Source organism: Callorhinus ursinus, unplaced genomic scaffold (assembly GCF_003265705.2).
Source record: "Callorhinus ursinus isolate GAN/ISIS: 27379988/994484 unplaced genomic scaffold, GSC_fseal_2.0 scaffold49, whole genome shotgun sequence".
Taxonomy (NCBI): Eukaryota; Metazoa; Chordata; class Mammalia; order Carnivora; family Otariidae; genus Callorhinus; species Callorhinus ursinus.
This window is the reverse complement of record NW_027397111.1, coordinates 887,892-906,555: the sequence shown is the minus strand read 5'-3', so window position 1 is coordinate 906,555 and position 18,664 is coordinate 887,892. Positions and strand designations below refer to the sequence as shown.

Genomic DNA, 18,664 nt, shown 5'->3' with positions numbered 1-18,664 from the left:
TCTACGTGAAAGTTTATAGCGGGATTACTCATCATAATAACTAAAAACTGTAAACTGTCAAAATGTCCATTATTTGGTGACCAGATAAACAAAATGTGGTATATCCATACAATGGAATTATTTAGCAATAAAAAAAAGTAACAAACCATGGATACACACTACAACTTATATACAACATGGACAGAGCTTAAAGACAGTATGGTATGTGGGAAAAAAATCAGATGTAAAAGATTCCATAGGGTATGATTCCATTTACATGAAATCTCCATTAAAGGCAAATCTATCAAGCTAGGAACCAGATCAGGCATTATCTGGGGGTGGGTCTGGGAATGGGGAATGACTGCAAAGTAGCAAATGGAAACTTTTGGGAGTGATGAAAATGTTCTAAAGAACTGGATTGTGGGGATAATTATACAACTCTATGCATTTACTAAAAGAAATCACTGATTTATATACATCCAATGGGTACATTTTATGGTATATAAATTATACCACAATAAAGCTATAAAAAATGTGGGTAATAAATGATAGTCACTATTTTAAAAAATTTATTTTTTAGTCACTATTTCAGATAAGATGGTCATGAAGACATCTGTGAAAAGACATTTGAGTGTAGACCTTAATAAACTGAAGGGTAAGCCAAGCAAATATCTGGGGGAAGAGCATTAAAAGTAAAGGGAACAAAGAGGCGCCTGGGTGGCTCAGTCGGTTAAGTCCGACTCCTGACTTCATCTGACTATTGACTTTGGCGCAGGTCATGATCTCAGCGTTGTGAGATCAAGCCCTGCATCTGGCTCTGCCTACTTAACATTGCTATTAAGGTGAATAAAAGTCATCACAAAGATAAAGTCCAAAATTAAGTTCTATATCTTCCACCCAAATCTGCTCTTCTGTTGGTTTCTCCCTCTCCCACCCCTCTCTCCCCCACCCACCTTCTGTAGCTAGCAAAACATCTTCCTAATTGATTTGTTTCCATTCTCTCCTCGCTTCTTCACTCTAGCTAGAACGACAGACCTTATATATACCAGGCACCCTCCTCCTCCCCTCGATAACCAGATAGCTTCTTTCTCTCCTACAGTTCTTTGCTCAAATTCATCTTCTCAATGAGGTGTTCTCTGAATAAAATGTTGAAACTGCAACATTACCCTCCTTTATTTTTCTCTGTAGTGCTTACTATCTGATGTAGCATATGTTTTGCTAGTTTTATTGTCTGTCTCATCCAACTAGAGTGTAAACTAAGAGCTGGGATTACAGTTTCATGTGCTCACTGCCATATCCTCAGCACCAACAACAGGCCTCACAATGAGGAGATATTCAGCAAATATTTATTGAAAAAATGTCTATATGCAAGAATGCATTAGTAGCTAGAAATGTGAGAGTCATCCTACACTATTTCTTCTCTTATATCTCATTACTTACAAAATTTTACCAATTTTATCTCCTAAATATTGTTAATCAGATCCCTCCTTCTTGCCTTGGCCACACTCGTTATCTTTCACTTGGACTACTATAAAAAACCTTCCTAAGTAGTCTCCCTGAAACCAGTCCTGCCAGAACTAAATCTAACTTCCAAAGCATGGCCAGAGTGATTTCAAAGCTTAAGACTAAACAAGTCACCCACCCCATTCCACCCCCTATCCTCAGCGAAAAATATCTTAAATGGCTAGAGCAGGGGTCAGCAAACCTTCTCTATAAAATAGCAAATAGTTGGGGCGCCTGGGTGGCTCAGTCGTTAAGCGTCTGCCTTCGGCTCAGGTCATGATTCCAGGTCCTGGGATCAAGCCCCGCATCGGGCTCCCTGCTTGGTGGGAAGCCCGCTTCTCCCTCTCCCACTCCCACTGTTTGTGTTCCCTCTCTCGCTGTGTCTCTCTCTGTCAAATAAATAAATAAAACCTTTAAAAAAAATAAATAAAATAGCAAATAGTAAATTGTTTAGGTTTTGCAGAATATACAGTACCTGTCCCAACTACTCAGCTCTAGTATTAGAGCACAAATGCAGTCACAGAAAATATGTAAACTAATGGGTGTGTCTGTGTCCCAAAATCGGCCCTCTAATCTAGAGGACAGAGTAAAAGTTAACATGGATTGTAAGGTGGTAACTCATATCCGGGATCTCCAGCATCCTCTCCTAATCTTCCTGTCCCACACCGTACTCTATTACAGAAGTGCATACATTTCCACATACGTATCACACCCGTGTGCTTCTGTTCACATGCCCTTCCCAACTATCTTCTAGCTAACCCATACTGACGACTTGGCTCAGGTAAACTCCCTTCTTAGAGGCTTTCCATGAACTCTCAAGTTGGAAGAAGTGCCCTTCTTTGATATCCCAAAGAACCCAATGTGTACCTCCATGCTACATTTACTATACTGTATTGAAATTTGGTTTAAATCCATCACTAGTTTTAAGTTCTTGGCAAGTGGGGACTAGGTCTTTCATTTTCATAACTCCAGCATCTAGCATATGGTATACATTCAGTTAATGCTTTTTGAGTTGAACTAAAGGCTCCTCTTAGTAATGAAGCTGAAGTGAAGAGAAGTGCTGACTCAGGCAATATTGAAAATTTTGGTTAACAAGATGGGTCAGAAAAAAAGTCATCAAACATCAACATCAAGAATATAGTTTAAATCATCCTTCTAAGATATTTCCTCGAACACCACACTAATATTTAAGATAGAACAAAGACAAGAATCCTTAAGTCATCATGCCAAAATGTGAATTAAGACTTACTTCAATTTGAAGAGCCAGTTCCACTTGGTTGTGATAAGAATCTAAAAGTTCATCAACAGGGTATCTGAAATAAAGAATAGTTATTATGACTGAAGGATACTATACACAAATGATTGTTTTATTCACCAAAATAAAGTATTCACATCCAAAAGCAAAGTTTGAAAACCTGGAATTAATGCTTTAGATGCCACACCTTGTCAAGACTTCTCTATAAGGTTTTTCCATTTGATGCAGGTGTTTGTTTAAATCCACAGGTGTTTTATCATCTTCTGCCTAAAAAAACATATGTATACACACATTTTTAGCAAAAAAATAAAATCCATTCTTTGGTCTTTCTATTGCCAAATTAAATATGGTTAAGCGTATGATAAATTCTTGAAACTAAAGTGATTTTTCAGAACAGAGGCTAAAATATTATCAGAATTAAATACTAGGGCGCCTGGGTGGCTCAAATGGTTAAGCATCTGCCTTCGGTTCAGGTCATGATCCCAGAGTCCTGGGATCGAGTCCCGCATTGGGCTCCCTGCTCAGCGGGGAGCCTGCTTCTCCCTCTGCTTCTCTCTCTCTCTCTCTCTCTCTCTCTCTGTTTCTCATGAATAAATAAATAAAATCTTTAAAAAAAAAAAAGAATACTATTTATAACTGAGAAAAAAAATCAATATTCTGAAAAATTTTATAAGTAAAAAAAAAAAAAATGCTTTTAAGTCTAGTTTCTGATATATAAGTAGCTCCCAAAGTAATAACTACTTCTGTTCTATAAGGAAAGAATAGAGAGCTTTAAAAAACAAAACAATTTTTATTTTTTAAAAAAATTTTACTTATTTGAGAGAAAGAGAGCGCACAGCTGGGGGAGAGGCAGAGGGAGAGGGAGAAACAGACTCCTCATTGAGCAGGGTGCCTGATGTGGGGCTCGATCCCAGGACCCTGGGATCATGACCTGAGCTGAACGCAGCTGCTTAACCGACTGAGCCACCCAGGCGTTCCAAATCAAAACACTTTTAAAGATGGCTGGCAGCCAAATGAAAATGATGGTGAGGTTGGAGCAGATGGGGAAGAGATCACCTGAATGTTTGCATTATTTTTCTAATGATAATCAACTGTCCCCCAACCTTACCCCCAATAAACAAGGTACCAGTCTCTTCTACCATACTTAGTATGTAAATATATTCAAAAACATCATTCCTTAAGAAACTGAAGTCACTAAAGATTGCTAAAATGTACTGAATTTCATGAAATAGTTTTCACCCAAGTGAAATAAATTCTATGAAACATAGGAGCAAAACCTAAGAAAATAAAGTAGAAATGACTGCTATTTTTCCATCCAAGTTCTACCAAATGAAGAATAAAGATTAAAATTTATCAAGCGTCCATACAGTAATAAAACAGCCTAATTTCCTGCATTCTAATTTAACTTCAAAAGAAAGTACTGTATTTTAATTTTTTTTAAGATTTTATTTTATTTATTTGAGACAGAGAGATAGCACAAGAGGGGGTAGGGTGAGAGGGAGAAGCAGACTCCCTGCCGAGCAGGGAGCCCGAAACAGGACTCCATCCCAGGACTCCGGGATCGTGACCTGAGCCAAAAGCAGTCGCTTAACCAACTGAGCCACCCAGGCGCCTGAAAGTACTGTGTTTTAAAAAGAGAAGTAGTTTTCATTTGGTGCAGAATGTATTTTTCTCAGTTTGATGCAAAAGTCAATGTGGATCTTTTCTTCCCCCAAACCATATTTAGTATTCAAAATCTTTCCTCCTTCCTCATTTCTCTTCGACCCCAATGTTTTCATTCTTGTGTAAAACCATTACAATTAACTTTTATTGCCTCCACTTTGATTTTCAAATATGCCTCCAGCTCAAAGTAGTATGTTACCTAAGACTCCATGATTGAAAAGCTCCTCCCATCTGTTTTAAAACCCTTGTTGTGGATAGAATTAGTTCATCATTCCAATCCATTCACCAGTCAAACCCAGATATCTTAGAGAATGTACAAACTGCAAATTGGCTAATTAGCAGAATTACTCAGATTCAACCAAATGCAAATCAGTTATAAGGTACATACTTACTGTTCGGGCCAGATCTTGGCACATTGCGCTGAAGGTCAAAAGTTGTAGTTTAATCTCTGTGTCCCATTTTCGGCAGTTTTGAATATATTCATGACTTCCAAGGCAATGGTTACTATTAAAATATATTAATTATTCATCAATGTTATTCTCAAACTAGAAATTAGAGGTAAGAGTAAAATATAAATTGTATCTGCATCAGAAATTGAAGAGAATGGTAAAATGTAGAGATAGTTTTTTAACCAAGTGTGGGCACTTAAATAAAAGAATAATTCTACATGAGAAGAGTCACAGCACAGAAAAAAGAAGATGATGAAAAAGAAAATAAGAAAAATAAAGGCAGGGCATTTTAAGTAACCTAAAATAATGAAATCCGTAAAATAACTAGACTAAAAGCTAGATGCAATAAATTATCTGGTTCAGAAAAAAATTATAATGATTATTTCAAGCAATTAAAAGGAAGTCACAGCTGACCAGTGTGAAAAGTACTAGTACATGCTACAAAAGGAAAATAGTCTATAATGATGTGACTATCAACTCTTAGCAGAAAGAAAAAAGCCATTAAATTCACTTATCAACCAATTACCCACCATTCTTCCCATTTAAGACTAAGCTTAAAGGCAGTACCATGTCTTATTTATGTCTGATAACCCTTCACTGTCTTAAACACATCTTAAAACAAAGTATATCTCAGTATAAGCTTACTGATCCAATGAATCAATTTAGTAGGACCCAACGTAGTCTTAGATTACAAATTTAACTTGAAATTTTTCTCATTTAACTCCTTAAAATTAAATTTCCAAAGATGTTGCTTAGTAGTTAAATGAATACTTACTTCTGCAGCACTTCCTCTTGACCACAAACTTTCAGAACATAGCTGCCAACATCTACTTGATTCAAGTCATCATGTACCCAGCAAAGGGCTTGCATTATAATGATTTCTACAGTAGAACTCACTGTAAAAGAGGCATCATTTTCATTTTGCTCATTTCACTCTATACACTTTATTGAGAATGTAATTCTTATCATTTAAGAGCGTACTATACAACAGAAATATAATGTAGGTCACATATAGCATTTAAGATTTTCTACTAGCCAGATTAAAAAAGTAAAAAGAAACAGGTGAAGCTAATTTCAACATGTTTTATTTAACCTAATAAATCCAAAATGTCACTGCAACATATCACCAGCATTTTAAAATTACCAATGACACATCTTATTTCTTTTCAAATTGGGTCCTTGAAATCCACTGTGTATTTTACACATACAGCACACCTCACTCTATATTAGCCACATTTCGAGTACTCAATAGCCACGTTGGACTAGTGGTTAACTGTATTAGATAGGGCAGATCTAAGCTAAGAAAGCCACCTCCCTATTACAGACTCCTCCAAAAAGGTTGACATTTAGCAGTATCTAGCAAACGATGATTTAAACCAAATCATAAGGAAAAAAAAAATCACCATTTTAAATGTTTGACATGTTCCTGATAAATTTTCCAATGAAGAATAAAAATACAGCAAGTAGGAAGTATTGTTCAATTATCATTCTTGACAATAGCTGGATCCTAAGATTACAACACATTTAGAAAACTTAAAGTAACCTTTTAAAGTAATCTATTTCGTACTTAGAGCTCCTATGTTCAATTTAGAAGACAATTACTAAGTTCAGACTTCATGAAAATCAACAGATTGGCAGAAAAGGCCATAAAATATCCAATGCAATGGGTACATTTCTGAACAGTCAACTGTATGGTAACATTTATCATTTGGACACACTTCTGCCATAATATGGTTAAGTTTCTTAACAGATATATACATTGTAAATGTACACATTTATGAAGAACTGAACAACAGGCATTTTGAGATATTTTCTCGAAAAGTAGTATCTTGATACATCAAAATTTGATACAAATTAAAACATCTGTCATTAATGCTTACTATTTCTATCAAGGGGCCTATTGACCTTTCTTTACTTCAATTTTAGTAGTAATTCTTACAACATATGGGTTTTAAATAATTCCCCAAATCAAAATTTAAAGTATGCTTTATAAGAATAGTTCTTCCTTTAGAAACTAAAAGAATGATTGTTACATAGTTGGCTAACATTTTTGTTTCAGATTCCTATTTTTTTCAAAGAGCCTTGAAAAGTGCAAAGCTACAAGAAAGTATCCAAATATTGGACATATTCCTAGTCATAACCATTACAGAAAAAAATGACATCATTTTTAGGCCAAAGTACTGTAGAAATAGAGGCTCTTATTCTACTGTTGGAATCTCATTAAAACAATATATGTCATGAGACTCAATAAACTATGACAAAAAATTTCCTACAGACTTTAGGATACATTTCTAGAAAGGATATCCACACCAAATTTGGGAGAGAGAGTTAGAACCAAAGGAGAATTATCTTCTTAGAGGAGCTTAGCAAGATACCTGGAATTTCAATTTCACTGACAGCTCTTTATAAACAAGCATTCTTTTTGCCATAAAATGAAAAAAAAAAAAAAAAGAATTGGACTATAATTAGCCTTTCAATCTCATGCTTTGGGACCTTGGCCAAGGGCCACCAATTAATCAAAATTACTCAGCATTTTTCAGAGAAATATGCAGTAATAAAGGTAAACTATTTTCCCACTAGTCCTAACCAGAAAATTATCCAAATGAATGCCAATTTTTTGAAAAGGGTAACTTATGAATGTTAAGTATTTAACCACACACACAACACAAAATTTTTAAAAAGGATACCTAATGGTAACAGGGTCAAGAATGATTAAAATTAACATTTTAAACATTTCTCCCTAATCAGAGCAAAACAAGATGGTTGGGAAACTATAAACCTACCATCACATGTAAAAGTAACTGGCAGTTGAAATCCTTCAATTTCAATGGAGACCTTCACGCTAGCATTTTCTCCACATATGTTTCTTTGTACTGTAACTGGACTTAACAAATAGCCTGGATTTGTGCAGTGATTAGTATATGGAAAGTTGGTCTTCAATCTGTTCACAAGAAAGAATAAAAAAAATTTTTTAAAGCTGCATTTGAAAGCCCTAAACAAAACTTTGCATGCTTATAGCCATTCAATTCTGTGTCTTTGTTCAATTCTAGAGCAGCTCTTGAGAACTGTAATGAATGGACCCCAGTCAAACTCCAAATACCAGCATTTGCCTTTTATTTATTTATTTATTTATTAAGATTTTTATTTATTTGATAGAGAGAGACACAGGGAGAGAGGGAACACAAGCAGAGGGAGTGGGAGAGGGAGAAGCAGGCTTCCCACTGAGCAGGGAACCCAATGCAGGGCTCAGTCCCAGGACCCTGGGATCACGACCTGAGCCGAAGGCAGAGGCTTAACGACTGAGCCACCCAGGCACCCCAGCATTTGCCTTTTAGATAAAAGGAATCTAAGAAAAGAGATTAAGTACTGCCAGGATATCTGTGGTAACATTATCAACATTAACCAGGCATACACTGGATACAAGGCATTAAATGAGGTTTTCTGCTTCAGATTTTTTGGCTATACAGTATAATTATAAAAAATGTATACTTTTAATGAATCCACTGAGAATATAGGCAAAGTAACCTTCAACTGCAATTGTGAGAGAGATAAAAAGTTTGTTGTCTTTTAAAAATCTTTTTCTTAGAGCCTTTCCCCTACATTTTGGGGGCAGAGGGTTGTTAAGACAACGATAAAAAATCATTATCAGTTTTTACAGTGCTATAGGCCTTTTTTGTCTCAAAGTGATTCTAAAACTTAGGGAATGGCAAGAATTGCCTGTGAAGGTATTCATAGGAACAACATAGTTGGTAAACTGAAATACAGGAATACGGTATATATGGCTCTTCTCCAGACAACACTTCTGTTATCAGAAAACAAAGGAAAATTTGATGCCTTATTTAAACTTGTAGCCTTCCGGGCGCCTGGGTGGCTCAGATGGTTAAGCGTCTGCCTTCGGCTCAGGTCATGATCCCAGGGTCCTGGGATCGAGTCCCGCATTGGGCTCCCTGCTCCTTGGGAGCCTGCTTCTCCCTCTGCTTCTCTCTCTCTCTCTCCCTGTCTCTCATGAATGGATAAATAAAATCTTTAAAAATAAATAAATAAATAAACTTGTAGCCTTCCTTTAACTGACTTTTTTTTTTTCTGGAGGTTAGAAGACAAGATCAAATCCTCCTATTTGTTTTTCATAGGAATATAAATGGAGGGGCGCCTGGGTGGCTCAGTTGGTTAAGCGACTGCCTTCGGCTCAGGTCATGATCCTGGAGTCCCGGGATCGAGTCCCACATCGGGCTCCCTGCTCAGCAGGGAGTCTGCTTCTCCCTCCGACCCTCTTCCCTCTCGTGCTCTCTATCTCTCATTCTCTCTCTCTCAAATAAATAAATAAAATCTTTAAAAAAAAAAAAAAAGGAATATAAATGGAATGAATGCTTGAAGTATTGTGTATTTGCTTCTATAGAGATTAAAATAATCAAGTCATAAGAATAGAATAAAATAGTTTGAGTTGACAAAAAAGAAAAGGATCAGGAGAGGGATACCTGGGGGCTCAGCTGGTTAAGTGTGTGACTTTTGGTTTCAGCTCAGGTCATGATCTCAGGGTCCTCAGATTAAGCCCCTCGACTGGCTCCATGCTGAGCATGGAGTGTGCTTGAGATTCTTTCCCCCATCCTATCCCTCCCCCTTTATTCTTCCCCCTGCTTGAGCTCGCTCTCTCTCTAAAATAAATAAAATCTCGGGACACCTGGGTGGCTCAGTCAGTTAAGTGTCTGCCTTCAGCTCAGGTCATGATCCCAGGGTCCTGGGATTGAGCCCCTCATCGGGCTCCCTCTCTCCCCTGCTCGTGTTCTAGCTCTCGCTATCTCTCTCTCAAATAAATAAATAAAATCTTCAAAAAAAAAAAAAAAAAACACCTGCTGGGGCCCCTGGGTGGCTCAGTTGGTTAAGTGTCTGACTTTTGGTTTCAGCTCAGGTCATGATCTCAAGAGTCCTGAGACTGAGCCCCTCGACTGGCTCCATGCTGAGCATGGAGGGTGCTTGAGCGCTCTTTCTAAAGTAAATAAAATTTTGGGATGCCTGGGTGGCTCAGTCAGTTAAGTGTTTGCCTTCAGCTCGGGTCATGATCTCAGGGTCCTGGGATCAAGCCCCATATTGGGCTTCCTGCTCAGGGGGAGCCTGCTTCCCCCTCTCCCTCTGGCCCTCCCCACCGCTTGTTTCTCTCTCTTTTGCTCTCTCAAATAAGTAAAAATCTTAAGAAAAAAACTAAGTAATAAGCTTACATTGATATTGGAAATGCAACTTTATACATGGACACAGTATCTTCAGATATTTGATTGTTTTCAAACTTACCCCTCCATAACATAATACCAAGACCTTCATTGGACCTTGCCTAAGATTCTTGTTTCTTATTTACTAGGTATTCTCTTGTTTTCTACAGTATAAAACAGATGCTCATAGCAAATCACATAATTAATCCATGAAATATTAGAGAATTTTGTCTATATCTAAGCAAGATTTCAAGTTTCAGAAATCCTTAAAGATAATGAAAGGATAATCAGAAATTCCTAATAGCTCAGAAAAATAGCTCAAGAATTTTAATTAGACAAAATTTCAGTGATAAAAGTTATATTCAATGAATTTGATTTGGTAGGGGGGAACCCTTCATTTCCTTTCCTTAAAGTGAGTCCTTTTTTGAATACATGCCCCCCAGTGTTTATAGCAGCATTATCTATAATAGCCAAATTATAGAAACAGCTCGTGTCCACTGATACTTATATGTGTGTGTGTATGTGTGTGTGTGTGTGTGTGTGTATAAAATGGAATACTGGAATATATAATGGAATATTACTCAGCCATAACAAAGAATGAAAGCTTGCCATTTGCAATGACATGGATGGAGCTGGAGAGTACTATGCTTAGAGAAATAAGTCAGAAAAAGACAAATACCATGATTTCACTCATATGTGGAATTTAAGAAACAAATAAATGAGTCAAGGGGGGAGGTGAAGAGAGAAAGGCAAACCAAAAAACAGACTCTTTTTTTCTTTATGTAGGTTCCATGCCCAGCATGAAGCCCAGCGTGGAGTTTGAACTCATGACCCTGAGATCCAGACCTAAGCTGAGATCATGTCAGACCCTTAACTGACTAAGCCACCCATGTGCCCCCAAGAAACAGACTCTTAACTATACAAAGTGATGGTTACTAAGAGGAGGTGGGTGAGGGAATGGGTTAAATAGGTGATGGGAATTAAGGAGTGCACGTATTGTGATGAGCACAGGTGATACATGCAAGTGTTGAATCACTATATTGTACACCTGAAACGAATATTGTACCTATATGTTAACTAACAGGAATTTATTTTTTTAAAGATTTTATTTATTTATTTGACAGAGAGAGACACAGCAAGAGAGGAAACACAAGCTGGGAAATGGGAGAGGGAGAAGCAGGCTTCCCGCTGAGCAGGGAGCCCGATTTGGGGCTCAATCCCAGGACCCTGGGATCATGACCTGAGCTGAAGGCGACGCTTTAATGACTGAGCCACCCAGGCACCTCCATTTTAGTCCTTTAAACTAAGAGACTCTTGAGATCACTAATCCAACTCCCTAAGTTCACACAAGAAAAAAAAATGTATCAGAGTCTGTTATATAAGTAATCTTAATTATAAACAAATATCCTGACAAATCTTTCATAGCTGAGTTAAAATGACTAAATGAATCATTTTAGGAGATTTCAAAAAGTAAGGAGTTTAAGGAGTAAGAGTGTAAATTCCAGTGCAGAAATGACCATACTGGAAAAAAAAGAGCCATTAATTTCTTCAAGGGACACCTCCTGACTCCAATCTCCAAAGTCACACGGGAAGAAGAGAGGAGCCTAGAACATGGCTTCAAAAACACCTCTGTTTCTTCTCTGAAATATTTGTTGCAATCACTCTCTACTAATGGAAATAAAATTACAAAAAGAAGACATTCTCTCCTTAGTTCATCTGGGGTTTCAGATTACATAAGCCATTGTGTGTGTGCATAAATAAAAATAATCATTTTAGCTTAGTGGCAGAGTCTGTAAATAACTCTAAGATTCAAATGGGGAGAAAAGGTAGATCTCAGTCTAATTTCTCCATCGGCAAAGCTTAAATGCCATAGTCACTCAACAGTCTAACCGAAAGCATACAGGGCTTATTTAGTGAGAAAACTGAAGGAACTAGATAAACACATAACAGATTACTTCCAAACAATTAAGGCAAAAGAGTATTTCCAAATTATTAAACACACACACACGGTATAATCACATGAAGGCATAGGTAATTTAAAATACACGTAATTTGAATACTAAGTCACCTAAATGTCTCTTCTATCTTAAATGCCTGCTGAAAAACAGGATTTTAAAAATCCAGTTAAGAGTAACGTTTGCAGGGAAGAAAAAGTGGCTCTACTGATATTTTTCTTCTTTTTCTCCCCTAAGGTATTCTGAAGAAAAGAAATGCTGGTTAAGAGGTAACAAAGACAGAATTTTAATGAAATACTACCAATAGTCTAGAAAATCTAGTTAAAAACTCCTCAAACATTAAAATGATGCATATACTCAAAAATGATTTGGGAACCCCAAACTCTGTTTTGCTTAAAGCAGACCACACTGAGGAAAATACTGAATTCAGAATAAATCCCTCAATGGTGATATACTTTCTTTTGATAATAGATTTCAACCCCTTGGCCATAATGTTTGTTATTCCACTCTTCCCTTCCGTGGGATTTTTGTATCTGGTGCGGGCTAAGAGGACTCCCTTTCCTCTCTGATAGCAAAACCATTAGAATATGAAGTCTAAGCTATCAGTGGCTATATTCCCTGCCTTCAAAACCCCATCTGCAGTAGTCAAAAATGAAGCCAACACGCAGGAAGGAAGGGCAGGAAGAAGGAAAGGATGAAAATGGGAAAGGGGAATCCAAAGGGAGGAGGGATCAATTCAAGTGTGTGAATTCCAAGATCCTGCTGTCACTGAGTTCTGCTCCATCCTTCCTCTTTCTGCTATAGGGGTTTATGAATCAATATATGACTGTTCTTGATTTAAGCTAGTTTAAGATGGGTTTCTAGCACTCACAACAGAAGTCCTGACTAATGCAGTGATATAATGGAAAGAAAACACACTGACTCAGAAGCAAAGGAGACCTGGCTTTCTACGCTGCTGGCTAGCTGAGTAAATTTTAGTAGGTAACTTCTCTGAGTCTCAGTTTCCTCATCTATAACAAGTATTAGACATATTTAAGATAAAAAGAATATTTTAGAAATACATTTTTCTAACCTTCAGAAAATGTATTTGCTCCTGTATCTCCTAAAGCATCTCTTAAAGGAGAACAGTATTTTCAATGTCAGAAAGTTTACAGAAAATTGTCCCCCTAAAACAAAAACAGGCATTTTCTAAGTGTACCAAAACTTATATATGTTTAAGTCATGTTTTCAATGGTTAATACTGAAATTAACTGTCTGACCTCAATTTTTTCTTCTAAATACTCACAAACTAAACAGGTAAAGATACAGGTTCAACTGCAGTTGGTGTTAATGTGTTAATTAATGGTCTCGAAATTTTAGCCACAGGGAAAACAATTAAAATTTTAAAAATTTTAGAATTATTAGTATTAAGCTTGTTTTCAAGGTTAACTTTTTCAAAGGGAGTATTTAATAATAAAATCTCTAATTTATAAAGAAAAATTCCTTACTTTGTAATGGACTGACAAAAAGCTGCCACTTCCTCATTCTGTACTTCAATTTCTTGTAGAAGAGAACTTCCAGTTGACAAACTACTGGTCCCATTTGGGTCTTTCTGTAACCAAAAAGATGTTTTTATTTTAAAAGTAAAAGATCCCCAAATGCTAAATAGAAGCACAGCACAAACCCATTTTCACAAAAGTATGTACAAAGATATGGAGAGAAAATAAATCATACCAATAACAAAGTTTTATATTATAGATTTCTATCTTTGTAAAAGTAATACCAGCTAAGCCTTGAAGTTCATTGGTTTTACTTGCTCAAAAGTAGAAGTAGGCTATACTCTGTATTGGTCAACAAGAATGGAATGCTAAAGGTATTTCCATTGAAAATCTTCCCCAAATAAATGCTTCAGAAAGTTAACAGCTGAATAAAATTAAAGGACTACACTGTTTTAAGAAAGTGGAAAGATCAGGCCCATTTGGGACTCCTCTAGTAACCAGGAATTCTATTTTTTTCAACTTTGGCCTCAAATTCCAAGAAAGCAGCTGGTTCTTTATGTAAGAGAATGAGTTTTAGGAGTTAGCAGGCATTTTCCATGTTAATAAAGTTATGCAAACATCCTGACAGTCCTTTAAAAGTTTATGTCTGATCAAACTCTGTGAGCAATGCTTTAATGAGATAAATTCACTACCCAACAGAGCCAAACAGCAGAGTCCATTTGGAAGTGTCTTTTTAAAAAAAGATTTTATTTATTGAAAGAGAGTGCACGTGCAAGTGCCTGAGTGGGGAGGCGCCGGGAGTGGAGGTGGGGGCCACAGTGGGAGCAGAGGAGGAGGGAGAGGAAGGGGGAAAGAATGGTAAACGGACTCCATGCTGAATGCAGAGCCCAACACAGGGCTGGATCTCACAACCCTGAGGTCACAACCTGAGCTGAAACCAAGAGATGCTTAATGGACTGGGCCACCCAAGGCACCCCCATTTAGAGGTGTTTTGACTTATTACATAAAAATACTTAGTCTGACACAAATTTCAAATGTGAATTTCCTTTGAAATTAAATTGAAAATTAAATTAAAATTGGAATATTCTCAATTCAAAATTAAGTGAATGAGAATACAGTACATACATTTCAAGAATTCTAATGGAGTTCAATGACCATGGCACACAAAAAGACCTTGTCAGAAAAATTACTGAAAATTTAGGGCAACAATTCCTTTATGAATTTCCTTCTTTTAAAATGTGTCAGAGCCCTTTCTCCTAGAATGTGATATGCACATTTAAGGGGAGAAAAAAAAAAAACACACACACGAAATAAGCCGTGAGTTCTAGAAAATCACAACTAAAAATAACACAGCTCATGGGAAAAAACAGAGTTAAGGCAAACTATTCAAAATCAGCATAACTTTGTAATCAAAGCCTCAACTAAAGTAACAGGTCCTTATAAAAAATACGTGCACAGTTAAATCTCCACTTGAATTTGCACTTAGCATTATGGTCTTAGATCCTCTGAAGCCTTAAACCCTGGAACTCCTGCTGCCTCGTTTGTGATATGGATTCTTGAGGGCATCTGCTTCTAGTCAAGACCAATTTCAGTGAAGTTAAAAATATAATCTAGGAACTTCACGAAAGTTCTTAAAGCAAAGAGAAAGGTCTTCACACTTTCTTTGTCTGCACTTACTGCTTCACCAGAGAGCTTAACACTGGAATATGGAGTTGTTCTTGAAGCCACTCATTCAACCACCACCTTCACTAAAAGACAACACTTCTGCAGGATTTCCAATGTTTTCCTTAATATTTTCTCATATTACTAAGGCTTTCTCTTTAATTGTGAGAAAGTTTGTTCTTGATTGTTTTAAAATGTTACATGCTGTAAAGATTGTTTGAACTAATGCCACTTCTCATTTTACTGACATCAAGCCAATATTTACCAATTATGTAAGTTAATTTGTGTTACAGAAACGAGCACTGTAGCAAATAAACCATACAACCCTGAAAATGGGATTTGATATTTCTATAAATTCTCTGGTCTGACATATCAAGTTTGCCATAATCTAATCCAACTGCATTTCCCAGAATTTACCAAATGATTTCTATGTTCCAATTAGCTTAAATCATATCCTGTTCCTATAAAACACAAACTGAACTATCCTGCCTCTGAATCTTTTAGTCTTCAATGCCTTCCTCCTAACCTGCCCTCACAACCCAAGTCAAAATGTTATTTTTTAAGGCCCAACAAAATGCTACTTCATCTACAGTGTCCTTTATTACTCAGCATGAAACAATTCTCCCCTCCTACCACTTCTAAGTACTTAGTCTGAACCAAACACCATATCATCACATTGTTTTATATTTGTCATAATGTGAAAGCCCTTTGAAGATAATCTAATTTTATTGAATGTTACATTCTTGTAGAATTTTATATCTAGTTCAGAAGACACCCAATCATTGGTTCAATTTGGGAACAGGAGAATAGAGAGTTATTAATAACTATAGTTTTAATTTTATAAGACAAAAAGTTATGGGGATGGACGGTAGTGATGGTTGTACAACAATGTGAATGTATTTAATACCACTGAGCTGTACACTTAAAAATGGTTAAGATGGTAAATTTGGTTTGTGTATTTTACCACCACCACCCCCAAATCTAGCAACTACTGGGCATTTATTACATGTCAAGCCCTGCTATAAGAAATTTACAAGTATGTATGTTTTATTTCTCAGAAACCTCTAGTAGGTAGATATTATAATCCCCATTTTACAGATCAAAAAATGAGGCACAGAGAAATTAATTAATTGACACAAGGTCACATAGCTAATATAATCAGAGTTAAGATTTCAAACCAGACAGCCTAGCTTCAGAATCACATGTTTAATCACTCTGCCATTCTAACTTCTCAAAAAAGTCTCCCTAAAAAAACTTAAAACACAATGAGAAAACACTATGACCTTTGCAGGAAGCAATGCTATAGAAAACTCGTATTTTTGTTTAACCCAATAATCACCTTTCCTTAATTCTTTTTCATGTTTTACTGATAAACAGATTTTGAATCTCCTTAGTGGCATTTACAGATTTTTTTTTTTTTAACCAAAAAAACTATTATTCAGAGTGCCTTTCATGAATTAGGTCTTTCCTTTCAAGAAGGTTATAGATCATAGATCACACAGATCATTTAATTTCTGCAATTTTCTATATAAGTTTCAACTGACAGTGACAGAAATAGACAATAACTAATTCTCTAGTCATACATCAAGATAAAAACAACACCTGAAAAGTTCTGTTTTTATTTTGTTTTTACAAAGTAAAAAACAGTTGAGTTGCCAATGTGTCATCTTATACAGTATCATTAGGTTTTTTGTTTTTCTTCATTCTTTCTGTTTTTTTTTTTTTTTTTTACATTTTACACTTTAGGGGTGCCTGGGTGGCTCAGTTGTTAAGCGTCTGCCTTCAGCTCAGGTCATGATCCCGGCATCCTGGGATCGAGTCCCACATCGGGCTCCTTGCTCCGCGGGAAGCCTGCTTCTCCCTCTCCCACTCCCCCTGCTTGTGTTCCCTCTCTCTCGTCTCTGTCAAATAAATAAATCTTAAAAAAAAAAATTTTTTTTTTCACTTTCCACCTATTCTCTCAACTCTTGGTCCCAATCCCTCCCTTAAATTCCACTCAAACAATCGAGGCATCAAATCATCTCTTTTCTCCATTGATTTTGCACAAACCTTTATGTAGCATTCAAGGCTTTCTATTTTGTACTGCAATTATATGCACACACATGGTATCTCTCCCTTCCAACCCAAGTTCTTTAAGGATTAGGTCTGTGAATGATTAATCTGTAACCCATACATTGTATCCTCAAATATTTTTCAACCGATGAAAGAGACAAATAAAAAATTGCTAATGCTGTTATCTAATATATATAACAAAGAAAGAAGTCTGTGGGGGGAAGACAGTGAGGTTTCTAGTAAATATTTTAGGTTTGTAAATTCATGTAGTTGTTAGGTTACCATCTAGAAGTATTCTATTCCAGAGCTAAATGCATAGATTTGAAGATAATTTAATTTCTGCAATTTTCTACTGGGAAATTTCTCTCTGCTAATGGCTGGAGGCATCCATTAAGATCAATGAGAGAGCCATATCCCATATATACACATATGTAAAGAAATTTACTATAAGACATTGGCTCCTGTGATTATAGAGGCTGACAGGCCTCAAGATCTGTCAGCTGGCAAGCTGGAGACCCCGGAGACAATGGTATAGTTCCCATCTTAGTCCAGTAGGCTCAAGACCCAGGAAGAGCTGATGTTTCAGTTGGAGTCCAAAGGCAGGAAAAAAAAAAAAAAAACCATGTTCCAGCTCAAAGGCAGCTAGGCTGGAGGAATTTCCCCTCATTAGAAGTAGGGTCAGCTGCTTTGTTCTATTCAGGCACTGAACTGTTTGGATGAGGTCCACCCACATTAGGGAGGGCAATCTGCCTTTACTCATTCTATGGATTCAAATATTAATCTCATCCAGAAACACCCTTACAGACAAACCCACATTAATGTTTGACCAAATGTCTGAGCACCCCAAGGCACAATCAAATGGACACATAAAATTAACCATCAGAGCCTCTCAACCACAGAGAACGAAGGAGTCAAATCATTGCAGGAGTGCAGACCAGTAGCTTTCAAACTATCTTGGAGACTCAAAATAAAGCACCGACCAAGAGAGTACAGGTAAGAAATGTTAAAGACAACTACAGCAAAACCTTGGAGAAATGCCTATGTTTAGAAGCTAGACAAAGGAAAAGGAGTCAAAGATTACAGGAGGGAAACTAGGAAGTAGATTTAACTAGGGCCACAGAAGAGAAATTTCAAGGAAAGGATGTAGTCAACTGTTGCAAATGAAGCAAAAAAGCTGGACAGTGAATATGGTCACTAGATTAGCAATCAGTATTCATATTACCGGAAACAAGTTTCTGCAATATGATGAAAACAGAAGAGGATGGTGAGAGACTGGAAAGGCAGTAACTACAAATTCCTCTTTAAAGAGTAATGGTAGAAAATACTCTGGGGAGACAAGAACAAGAAAATAAGTGAAAGAGTTGTTTCGAAAAAGTGAAGGAATAGCTCTTCCATCCAAACCAGAAAGAAGAGGCAAATCTGAGGTGGGAAAGTGCCTACAAAAAACGGTCTTAACCTCAGTAGTAAA

General features: G+C 36.7%; 1 protein-coding gene across 2 annotated transcripts in view; it reads right to left on the bottom strand.

The window, feature by feature from the left end:
- PIK3C2A (phosphatidylinositol-4-phosphate 3-kinase catalytic subunit type 2 alpha) overlaps nt 1–18,664 on the bottom strand; it is a 102,430-nt gene that overhangs the window by 43,777 nt on the left and 39,989 nt on the right. For both annotated transcript variants that reach the window (XM_025894336.2, XM_025894337.2), the window contains 6 exons: nt 13,492–13,595; nt 7,632–7,789; nt 5,624–5,744; nt 4,792–4,903; nt 2,925–3,004; nt 2,732–2,795 (listed from right to left, as the gene is read on the bottom strand). In XM_025894336.2, the coding sequence (XP_025750121.2) occupies nt 2,732–2,795; nt 2,925–3,004; nt 4,792–4,903; nt 5,624–5,744; nt 7,632–7,789; nt 13,492–13,595 (639 nt within the window). The remainder of the gene's footprint in view (nt 1–2,731; nt 2,796–2,924; nt 3,005–4,791; nt 4,904–5,623; nt 5,745–7,631; nt 7,790–13,491; nt 13,596–18,664) is intronic.